At 21.5% G+C, this 13,193-nt stretch overlaps 2 protein-coding genes across 2 annotated transcripts; one reads left to right on the top strand and one right to left on the bottom strand.

Moving 5' to 3' along the window:
• Window positions 1-335: 335 nt before the first annotated feature.
• Window positions 336-1,216, top strand: BO88DRAFT_419466 (uncharacterized protein; the record flags this gene model as incomplete). The annotated part of the gene is made up of 3 exons (XM_025708392.1): window positions 336-743; window positions 774-922; window positions 961-1,216. 3 exons carry the CDS (start codon window positions 336-338, stop codon window positions 1,214-1,216), a joined length of 813 nt encoding a protein of 270 aa, XP_025558359.1.
• A 9,032-nt stretch (window positions 1,217-10,248) lies between these two features.
• BO88DRAFT_350802 (uncharacterized protein) lies at window positions 10,249-10,413 on the bottom strand (the record flags this gene model as incomplete). Its single annotated transcript, XM_025703511.1, has 1 exon — window positions 10,249-10,413. A coding segment is annotated over one exon (165 nt), but the record flags the coding sequence as incomplete, so codon positions are not given.
• Window positions 10,414-13,193: the final 2,780 nt, after the last annotated feature.

Raw genomic sequence — 13,193 nt, 5'->3', positions numbered from 1 at the left:
TGGCTGGGTATGACAAGGACATTAATCATCTTATGGCATTAAACCCCGGCCTTACCAGTTATTTCTCAGAGACAGTCACATTCAAGAACTTAACTCTCTCTTAATGTTAGATATTCCTGCGGGACAGTCTTGGACAGGTTTACCAAGTAAATTAATCTGTTATTCGGCAGCCTGATAACCAGTTTCACGCGTGCATCTTAGCATCCTTTGAATGCCTATCTACTCTTCCTGGCTGGGGGAACGGTCGGGATGTAAAAACCATCTCAGACACTATTATTAGGAGAGTCTTTTTGTCTCCTTTAGAAGGCCAGACACAGCTGGTGATCACTGAAGAAATGGTCAATGCGGTTCTCCAGTCCACAATTCAGGAGTGCCAGCTGCGGGCGACGACAACCGTCCCGAATCTGCCGACTTCCCTCGCTGCCATGCCAGCGATGGCTGGACCATCCCACGCGGCACCCTCCTTCACAGCTGCTTCCTGGGCAAAACAACAAGATAACCCGTTGACACCACCAGACACTGTCTCAGATGAAGCACCTCCAACAGAGGCCGACCTGAATGGGCCTCGCGATCCAGGGGTATCTAACGAGGTTTGGTACCAACTGCAAGCTGATCGAAAACACCACGACGCACAAATTAAGCACGATGCGGAGATCATTAATGAGGAAAAGGCTTTGCGAAAGAAACTGGATAATAATGCAGAGATACCAGACGATGACGAACGACGTCAATATGAAGAGCTTGTAAGGAAGTTTGTTAGGTAAATGGTTGAGATCGAGGAACGAAAGAAGAAGGAGGAAGAAGCTCAGAGGAAACTGCGGGAAATGGGTGTCTGTCCTGTGGGATATTGTTGGATCCCACAGGCTACAGGCTACCGGTGTGCGGGTGGTAGTCATTTTGTTTCCTCGGCACAGCTGGGCTTGTAAGTTCCTATGGGTCGCCATAATATCTGTCTTTTAGAATGCGCGCAATGCGAATGCCATTCCCTGATGAGGCCGGGCTCAGATACAATCAGTTCCTACTGGTTCGCAACCAAGATAGCATATACACCAGGACGTATTCTACGGTCTCGGCGTACGCAACTATTCCAATTTTACTGAAATGTAGGACATTCTTTGATTACGTTGGCGATAAATTATATCTGTCGCGGTTTTTATCACAAACCTCTCACTGGAAAGCTTACCTTCTGGCACGTAACCAAGTTATGGCCGCCTGACGATATCGGCTAGTTGCTCCTGATCAACAAGAGATCCTAAATAAGAAAGTTCCTGTTTGCTTCTGGGTACTCTCACAATGGCATGTCTATCTGAAGAGGCCCGATATGGATGTTCTATGCTGGTACAGGCCCGATTGGGTCTCCCCAGCGTGTCTTCCGGGTCCGATCCCAGCGTGAACTTATCAGAGTACTCTTTACCGAAGACTTACTCCACTGAGCTTCAGGGAATGTGTCGTGCTACTGAGCACGTAGATGCTGGCTGGAGGCTTGTTGAATGTCAAGTTAGAGCCCATTTCAAAATGTCGAGGCTCTTTGAAAAGCCTGTTGTGGTCGGACATGGTACAGTGGTATGTGGCCGAGGGGATACAGCTGCGAGGGGGTCAGAAATTAGTGCGACGGTGTCAGACCGGAGCAGGAAAAACAGCTTAGATAGTTTCAGAGAAATCCAGACTCAGGATAAGCTTAAATACATGATATATCTATTTCTAATATTAAATAATCCCAGTTATATGATATCTCTGTAGATTATATAAATAATCTGAACTTTTTATTAATATTAAATCTGATACTGAATTATCTTGATTACTTAATCTTGATTTTTTATTTATTAATATATTATAAATCCCTCCTTAGAATTTTTCAAGTTTAAACTTAATTTAAATTTAACAGGTTTACTTAATATTCTTATTCTATAATTATAACAGACCAGCAAATAGAGTGGCTATACCTGACTGTTATACCTTAACCGTAACCTGACTGTTAACCGGCAGTCAGGTTAAGGTATAAAGTTCACTTTAACTGTACAGTTAAGATCAGATTAAGATTAAGAAATAGTTATTAACTATCCTTAATCTCAGATTAGAAAGATCAGGTATAGCAGATAAATTAATAATTATAAATTAATTAATAATTTTTATAGATTCTTTACAGTAGTATTTTACTACTAGTAATATATTTTAAAATATAGTATTCTAAGTAGTTCTATATTATCTATTAATACTTAGTTTGTGTTGTTGGCTAGTGAATATTAATATAAATAATTAAATAGATTCTATATTAAGCTTTTATAAAAAATCCCAGGTAATAAACAGTAATTATATACTTAGACTAAAATACTAATAATTTTAAAATAATTATTATTTATTCTATTCTTTATATTATCCAGGTCTGTGGTCATGATAGCAGAGAAATCTTATAATTCAAGTATCTATTTATATCTAGATATATATAATATTAATAATCTGAGATAAAGATAGATTCTTTAATAATTTATTCTTTAAATTATTATCAAGATTATCTATATTTTTATAATTATTAATATATAATATTACTATTAGCTCCTTATCCTCTTTATCATTAACTGTAAATATAATATTAGGATTAAAATCATTAAATATATTCTAATACTTTTTATTTATAATAAAATAATCAGTATATATCTAAAATATAAATATCTTAATAGTCTCTGAAAATAAACAGCTCCAGCAGTAATAGCAAATATCCCAAGAATTATTAAATAAATATTTAATATTAATATTATTAGTTACAACTGTTAGAAAGTCCCTAGCTATATAATAAAAAATAGAAAACTGATTACAGTATAATTTCTAGTAGACAAGGATATCAGTATACCCTGTAATTTTTATAAAAGTTTTAATATATTTTAATATATTCAACTTCTAGAAGATTATTTCTAATATATTTTTAATATTAAAATAAATCTTAAGTTTTTTAAAAGTCTTATTAAAATATAAGAGTTTCTAATATTTTAAAATATTATAAAAGACCTTATCCAAGCCTGAGAATATATTAAAGACTGTAAATAATATATTAATAATAGAATTCTACTGATAATAATAATTAAATACTTTTTCAAAGACAGCTTAATACTGTTAATACTAATTAATATTATTATCTAGCCAGGCATTTTTCTTGAATTTTTCAAGCTTTAATATGGGATCAAGAATAGTTATAATTATATAAATATAGTTTTCAGATCTATAAATATAGCTATAATATTTTTAAAGCTTTTTATATATCTTTTCTAAATCTTGAAAAATCTCTTACTTCCAGGATACCTACTTCTATATCAGTTAATTAATAAACTGATCAAGATAATTAAATAGATTATTATAAATATTATAAATCTTATGAACTGTAGGGCCCCTGTTCTCTAATAAATATAAAATAAAAAAAAAGAACAGATATAGAAACTTAAAAAAATATTTTAAATATTTCTATTTTACTAAAATAGAAAAAAGATAATTAATATTATTCTATTTCTAGCACTGGACAAAGCTCTCGATATACTAGCATAATTTAAGAATACAGTAAATTATCAAATAAGTTAAGTTCCATTAGGTTTTATAATTAAGGAGAAGATAGTATACTAATTAAAATTTTAATAATTAAATAAATTAGAATTTCTTTTAATATTAAAAATTAATATTTATAAACCGTGTAATCTTTCAGATCTATAACTAAATATTTAATTATTATAAAATAGTTTAATCTAATTAATTTCTTAGGTGCCTTCTGTAAAAGCTTTCTGTAATATAATATAAGAAATTTCTATATAAGACTTTTATAAAAAATATTTAAAAGTTTTTTATTTAGATTTTTTAGAAAACTCCAGTATATATCTTCTTAATTATCTGAAAGATACCGGAAGAGACTTTAAATTATTTATTATTATTTTTTTATATATAATTAACAGCTTCATTTATAACCTTAATTCAGAGTTTCCGAAGAAAAGTATTGATAGAAAACTGAATAATATAAATAAGATATAAAATATAATACTAGCTTTAAATTATAATTATAAGATTAGAGTCTACTAGAGCCTTATAAAATCAGAAACAGTTATTAAATTAACTTCAGAGATTAGATATAATAGCACTGAATATAATATTATTATTACTAGTATTATTAGTAATCACATCCAACAGCCAGCAGGTCAGTTAATATTTTTATAAAATTTTTATAATTATTTTAGCCAGGTTCTTACCAGTATAAGTTTCTGATACTGGTCAGAATCCCAGTAATATCTTATAATAATCCAGATCTTCTATTAAAAAATATCCAGTTAAAGTAAGAAATACTTTCTAATCTAAATTAATTTAATAATTAATAATAATTAATATTCACCCTGTCTCCAGAAATCTTAATAATAACTGAATATATATCTAATTTAATAACTTTAATAGATACTCTATGATCTATATTTAATTAAATATACTAGGCTTTCGGGAGGGCGCGAGAGAGGTAAGATTAATTATTTATTAAAATTAAATATATTTAATAATTTAAAAAAAAAGACAGCAGACAATAATAAAATATAAAATCTAATTATAAAAATTCTATTTATTATAACCTGTGGGGGCCTAGCAGCTCAAGTAAAAATAATATTTTAAAATAAATAATAATAAAAAAATAACTAGTATTAATATACCTGTAATAACCCTATAATAAGTATTTATCTAATTATTTATCTAGAAAAAACTAAGAATTTCTATTTCTTACAGCTCTTGCAAAGATAATAACTCATAGAATTAATTCTAGAATTATTAACTTCTAGATACTGTAATATATATAAATATTAAATATAGTAAATATAAAAGATTTTATTTAAAAATAATATATTTTTTTAAAAATTTATTTATACTGCTGCTGTCTTTTCCTGACTAAAATAAAATAATAGTTTTAAGACCTGTGAACAAGTCTTATTAAAAGAGATTATTTATTATTATTTATAAAAAATAAAAGTCTTTTCTAAGAAACTAGATATAAAATAATTTTATAATTCTTTATAATATACTTAATATTAAGATTAGAGAGACTAGCAGGATTAACTAAAAAATTTATTTTAATATATAAATTATTATATTCTCTTACTGTCTGAGAAACAGAGATAGAGGGTTTAATAAAATCTTCTAAAAATAAATTAAATAAATATAATTAATTTATAGTGCTGAGTCTAATCATATATAATATAAGAAGAAAGCAGATAAATAAAAATTCTATAAAATATTATAATAAAGTTTATATAATTATTTATTATTAAGTAAAAATATATTAACTATATAGTTAATATTATACTATAACTATAAGTTAGTTTAGTTATATTATATTATATATAATATTTATATAAGTTATTATTATATATTTATTTAAGTCTCTATTATCTAGATCTTATCTGATAGAATAATATTTATTTCTAATTTATCTAGACCTTATCTAGATTTTACTTATTAATTTATTATTAATTATTATTTTATCTAGACCTTACTTAGACCTTACTTATTAATTTATTATTTACTTTTATTTTATCTAGATTTTATTTTATAAATTCTTATTTACTTTTCTTATTCATTTCTTATTCTCTTTCTATTATTTTACTATATTTTTTTTTATTTAATTTTTTTTTTTTCTTTTTTATCTCTCTTCTCTTTATCTCTTTTTATTTTTTTTTATTAATCTATTTATTTTATTTATATTATATCTTGTTCCCGTGGTGGTTCCTGTCTTAGATAAATTATTTCTATATTTTTATAATAATAGATTAAATTAAGAACTTTTAAAAAGATAGAATTCTTAGCTTTATAAAATATTTTCAGAATTTTTTAGCTGATCTTTAACTAGACATCAATTTAGAAGAAGACTACAATAATAAATCTATTAAATTTAATCTAAAAAAAGATTAAAAGAATCTTTAATATATATTAAATCTGGATACTACAGATAAATAGAAATTATAGCTGTAATTAAAACTAATTATATCTTTCTAGAAAGAACTTTAGAAATTATATTTATATCTAAAAATATTTCAAGACCAGTATGGAATCAGGCTCAGTTGAATTCAGAAACTGATACAGATTAGTAAAATAAAAAAATAAAAAAAATACTTCTAATTTTTTTAATAAAAATAAATTAAATTAATAAATAAATAACCACCTTGCCTGCTTCATATAATAGATAAAGAACAAGAATATAAAATCTAATAATAAAATATTTTATAACTAAAATATCTTAGTTAAGAATATAAACCAGGCTGTATAAACTCTAAAAAAAATCTTTATTAAAATATATTCTCCCAGCCAGATTAGTAATCCCATAGAGAGAACTATTATTTTTAAAACTATTAAAAATAAATTATATTTTTATAAATATTAATTATAAAAAACTAATATAGGACCCTTCTTAATATTAATAATTAAAAAATATTAAAATAATCTAATAAAAAGAGCTTGCTATTTTAAGTATCTTAAAAAATAAAAATATTAAAGTCTCTTATTATTAAAAAGAATAAGATTATAAAAAAATATTTTAATAAAAAGCTCAAAGAAATAATAAACTAATTAAATAATAAAAATATAAATAATATTTTATAAAAATTAGAAAAAGTAGCAGGCTCTAGTATTTCTTATAATAAAACTAGTATTAATATATTCTGGATAAATAATATACTAATATTAAAATAAAAGATCAAGCTTAAACTAAAATCTAACCAGTATAAATCTTCTGAAATATACTAGAAAATTATATATATTAATATAGCTCTATATCTTATATAAAAAAAAGAGAAGGCAGCACAAGTCTACTTAAATAATAAAAATAATAATAAAAAAATAGAAGAAAAGAATACCTAACTTATTAAAAATATTAATAATATTATTTTTAAAAAAAATATTTATTAATCTTTTAAGAACTATGAGATTCCTGTAACTATAATACTAATTACTAAAATACTTATAGAACTCACTCCCGAAAGTATAGCTCACCTACAGTAATAATAGAAATAGATAAATAATAAAGACTTCCAGATTAACTGTACTAAGAAAAAATTAATAATAATTAATATTAAAAACTCAGAATAATCTTATATATTTAATATAATCTAGAATTTATACCTCAAATTCTGGCAGGCCCCTGCTATATAAAAGCTATAATATATTTAGTTTAATAATAAGACTCGCGGTACCATCCTAGCAGATATAATAAATCTAAAAAAAATTATTAAAATTATTAGATTTATTCTAACAGTAAATTAGCTTTCTAGAAGAACTTTATATCAGATAAATTTAGCTAATATCTAGCAGATAGCCTGTTATAAGTATTAGTAAATATAGAATAATTTAAAAATTAATATTAAACTGATCTTGATTATTGTTTCTCCCTATCTAATTAAACAATGGATGACTGAGTTAAAGAATATAATTAATAAATTAAAAATATTAATATATTTTAATAATAACCACACACAGGAAGAGAGCTCTGTGTTTATTAAGAAATATTTAATAAAAAATAATAAAATTTTTTAATCTGACTTTAATAACTATTATATTATTATATTAATTATATATTAGATTTTAGAAGTAAGGTATGGCCTGTCAGCAGTCTTCTAATAATATAAAAAAAAATATTTAAATAAATATAAGATTATTAATTATATCCTGTCTGACTATTTCTTTAAGCTGAGCAAGTATTTTGACTTGGTTATAATTAATAAAGTCTATTATTTACATAATATAAACTTAGATATATTATTTATAATTTATTAATTATAAAATACTTTTAATCTTTTTATAACCACTATATTATTCTTTAATACTTATAATACAGACTTCTTAAACTACTTCTGACTACTATTATTTAATAAAGTAATTTTATTAAATTAAAGTCCTGAGATACTTATCTCTCAAGATAAATATTTATTATTATTAAATTTCTTTTATAAATATATTCTTTTATAAATAATTAATAACTAAACTAGTATTACTCAGATAAAATATTTATTTAAATATCTAATAATTAAAAGAAGTATAGCCTCGGCAGTATTAATTAATTCAGATTAAACTATTAAATATAATATTTTATCTATTATTAAGAAGGTTTTCGAAGTCCTATTCACTGAGAAAAAAAAAATATATATATTATTTATTAAAATAAAAATAGAAAAGTTCTAATACTAAATAACTATAATCCAAGCATTCCAAGATTTAGATAAATAATATAAAATCTATATTAATTAATCTTAGAAATATTATAACTCAGTTTTATTATACTAGAATCTCTTATCATAATTAAAGATATCAGAAAATATATTAATATAATAAAAAAGAAGATCCTGATCCCGATATTTTTTAAAATATTTAAAAATAAACAGATCATGACTAGAGAAAATAATATTAAAATTTTTTATTATAAACTTATAAAACCCCCGGGAATAGCAGAAAATCAGAATATAAACTATTTTTAAATTATTATTTATTAGTTTACTAGAATGCTCAAGAACTCCCCAAAAATATATTTAATAATATAAATTCTATATAATCAAGTACTTTTATATAGAAAAAAAATATTTATTTAGATCTTCTTCCCAGGTAAAGAGATATATATTCATGTAATATTAAAAATTACTAGTTTTAATAATATAATATTCTATTCAGGTATAGACCACAAAGAATATAATAAAATAATTAATAAGTTTAATATCTACTAAAATTATTATATAATTCTTATTATATTATACTTCATGAACTCTGCAGGACTTAATCTCCAGTAGTACTATTATAATATTTATTTATTTAGTATAACTCTTGCCCGTATAATTATTAAGCAGGCCATTAACTGAATTAATTATATTAAATAAATATATATTATTTAAATATATAATTATTATATACCTGATTCCTTTTAGATCTCTTTAAATAACCAGGTGATATAAAAAATATTATTAAATATAATAATAAATATATTTTCTTTACTTATATCTCTTCTTAATTCTGAATAAAATTATATTAAAATAAATAAATAAATTCTTTAGGACAGAAGACTTCTCTGTTTTAAAAAAATTAATAAAAAAATAAAAAAAAATATTAATAACCTGTAAATCCTATTAAATATAATTATAGTGGAATTAGAGGAGGCGCAATTTAATTTTTAAAAAAAAAAAAAAATCTAAATATATTCTATTTATATTTAAAAAAAAGAGTCCAACTAAAAAGAAGACTATAAATAAAATCTTAATTAAAATTCTAAAAAAAATCCTAAAGAAGGCCCAGAACAAGAAAATTATTAATAAATAATAATATATTAGACTAATATAAATCTCTTCTTCTAATATATATTTTAATAAATAATAATAAATAAAATATAGATTTATATTTATATATTAATTATATAAATTTTTTATAAGTCACTCCTACTTCTTCTCTTATTTAAGTCAGTGGGAAAGCGTAATCTAGATCTATCAGTAATAATTTATATAAATATTTCTATTATAGAGTCTATTAGAGATCTGTCCAGTTATATAAAAAAGAATTATTAGAATTTATTATTTATAAAAATCACTGCTTAGAAAAGATTAAATAAATTAACTTTAAAATTAATCCTGTTTAGAGATATATAGTTTACTTATTAAATAAATTTAAAAAAAGAAAAACTGTTATTTAATTTAAATAAAAATATAATTCTAATTTTAGTCTTAGTAATATTAGCAGCAGTAATCTTGGCTGGTAGATAATCAAGATTAAGATTCTATATTTTAGCTATATAGTCTGCAGAGCATATTATAAGATACTTAATATTTAAAAAAAAAAATATAAATAAAATAGTTCTTATATATCTAGAAGATATATATTAAAATAATATATATTATTTTAATATCTTAGATTATATACCAGATATAGATATTATTCTATAAGCCGATTATTTAAAATCAGTAATAAAAATAAGTAGCAAGTAATTATCTTTTTTATTTTTTTATTTCCAGTACAGAACAGGGATCTATTATTTATAATACTAATACTATAAATAATAATATTATTTTCAGGAATCAGTTATTAAGTGTAGATACTTTCACCCAGATCTTAAATCCAGATAATACCAGTATAATTATTACTAATAAACTTAAACTAGTTAGAATAAATTATAATATTATTAACTAGAATTTTATATATATAATTACACTGCAGGCTGTCTGTATAAATATTCTAGATTTTAATTATATTATTTTTTAAGCTAGTAATTATCTACTTTTCCTTATACTGAAACACAACACTAGTGATATTATTTATATAGCCATCAAAGATCATAACCGGATTAGAATTAATAAATTTAATATTATATAATTTAATATTATTATAGCCAGCAGCTGCCAAGTACTGTTTATCAGAAGTAATATATAGATAATTAACTTAGAAATCAGAATACTGTATAATACATAAGTAATTTCTTGATAGAATTTTATAAAAAACTATAAATTTATAAATAATTAAATTAAAATAAACCTGATTTTTCTGTACTTATTATTACTTAAATAATAGTTATTTTTTTATAAAAGACAAGACTGTTAATTAAAATTTTATTAATCTAAAATAAAAACTTAGAAGTTCTCAAGACTTATAAAAAAATATAATTAGATTATAATAAGCTTCGGAGACTATATAAAGCTGTATTTAAAGATATATATAAATTATTAATATAATATATTAATTTTATAAAATATATATAATTAAAATAGAACAGTAAATATATATCTCTATTAATATTTTCTGTTGTAAGATTGTATTATATAAAAAACTTTATTTTTACTAATACTAAAGATAATTCTAAATTAATTAATTTAATATATAATAAAGAAAGTATCTTTTCTTCTTTTAATTTATTTTTTATAATGAAAATATCTATCTTAATATATTTATTAATAAAGATATAAATAGATAGAATAAGCAGGAATTAATCTGAATATATCTTATTTATATTAGAGTCTAAAATAATATAGCAAGTAGGACTTGGTACCAAGAATAATTAAAACAGTTAACTGTCCTGTTTTTAGGCTTAACCATGGCCAGGTATAAGATTTTCCTTAACCTGACCATTAACCTGACGGCAGGTATAAACCTTGCTATTAACCTGACCTGACCTGGCCGTTTGCCACTCTACCAGCAAATCATTAATAAAATTATTTAATTTATTAATAATATTAAATCTACAGATATATTTTTTTATTAATATTCTATTATTTATAATATCTTGAGCTAATATATATTTATTCTTATTTTAAAATATCTCTGGATTTAATATAATAAATAATCAATTAGATTATTTTTCTGATAATAAATAATCTAAATCTGAATCCGAAGCCAGTATTAACTTAGATAATATTATAAATAATAATATATTATCTTCTTAAGCTTATGTTCCTTTATCTTTAAGTTTAATTTCAGGAACAGAAGTGATTATTAATAAAAATAATTAATTTTAAATTAAGATTAATAAAGTTCAGGATTATCTTATTATATTTAAATATTTAAATACAAAGAATAATAATATTAATATTATTTATTTTATATATTATAAAAATCTATTACTATCTTATATTTCAGAACTATTTATTTCTAATATTAATTAGATTTTTAATACTTTTATATCAAAGATATATTCATTTTTAATTTATACTAAATTTAAATTAATTAACTTTATAATATAAATTTAATATAATATATAAACTAATATAATAGCTAGAAAAATGGCACTCCAGCTATTTTAATAAAAAAATATAATATATAATTTAATTTAGATTTAATCTTAATCTTATACTTATTTAGAAATTAAATACTATGAATATTAAGATAATACTAGACTTTTCTATTTTATAATATAAAATTATATTATATTTAATAAATTATTAAATTTAAAATATTATTAATATTTTTATTTTTTTTATTTATTTATATTTCTAGCAGAAGCTCTACAGAGATCTATTAAAAAATAAATATATTTATTATATAATATAAAATTTAATATACTAATATTAAAAAGATTTTACTATACTGTACTGTATAATTAGAAGAATAAGTAATATAAATATAATAAAAAAAATTTATATATTATAACTTTTTATAATTTTTAAAAAAAAAACTCAGTATATATTTTATTTAATATAAATTTAAATTATAAATATTATTAACTTTTTTAAAGCAGATTTTCTTTAATTATCTAAAATCTTCTAATACAGAGCCTTGGCATAATGCTATTATTATTAATAAATAAAATATACAGGTTAATATTAAATATCTTAAAATATTAATAATTAATAAAGTTTAATAATTAATTAAAAATTATTTATAGATTACTTAATCTTAATCTTAATATAAATTCTGTGATATGTTTCAACTTTATTTAAACTTAATATATATTAATTTATATAGAATACTATTATTCTCAGGATCCTGGGAAGGTTCTTAAAATAAAATATAAATTAAAATTTAATTTTTTTATCTATTATTTAATATTAATTTTTATTTATTATAATAATTATATATTTTTATTATTTATATATTTTATCCCCTCTAACTAAGCTTCTTATTGAAATTGCAGATAAGATTAAAAATTTTTTATTAAAAATAAATATATTTAATCTAATAGTAAGTAAGTTTCTTTTTAGTTTAAACTTAATTTAAATATAATCTAATTTAATTTCTAAGAAAATTTTTTTAAATTTTATTTTTATTAAATTAATAAATCTCTTTGGTCTGAGATCTCTCAGAGTTTTTTATTAAAATCTAAATATAAAAGATTACTTAGCTGTATTAATCTGTAAGAAAAGACTACTATATTATTTAAAAAGAATTAATATAACTAGTATATATTATAAAATTCTGATTTTTTTTATTAATAATATTTATAGGTGTTCTTCGAGAGTAGAATTTTAATAAAAATAAATCTTTTAATTAATAAATTTAAAATATCTTTTTTTTTAATTTAATATAATAATATTTTATGATAATTTATTATACAGATTAATAAGCAGCTGTATTTTAAATAATTTATTTTATTAAGATTAATCTTTTCTTTAAGATAATTACTGGAAAGATTAATATTTTTAATATTATAAAATAAAATAAAAAAATAAAAAGTAAGTTTTATAATCTAACTTTAATTAATATTATTAATATACTAATTATAAAAGAGC

This window comes from Aspergillus vadensis (genome assembly GCF_003184925.1).
Source record: "Aspergillus vadensis CBS 113365 unplaced genomic scaffold BO88scaffold_30, whole genome shotgun sequence".
Classification (NCBI taxonomy): domain Eukaryota; kingdom Fungi; phylum Ascomycota; class Eurotiomycetes; order Eurotiales; family Aspergillaceae; genus Aspergillus; species Aspergillus vadensis.
The sequence above is the reverse complement of the archived record's forward strand: the minus strand, read 5'-3'. Positions and strand labels throughout refer to the sequence as shown.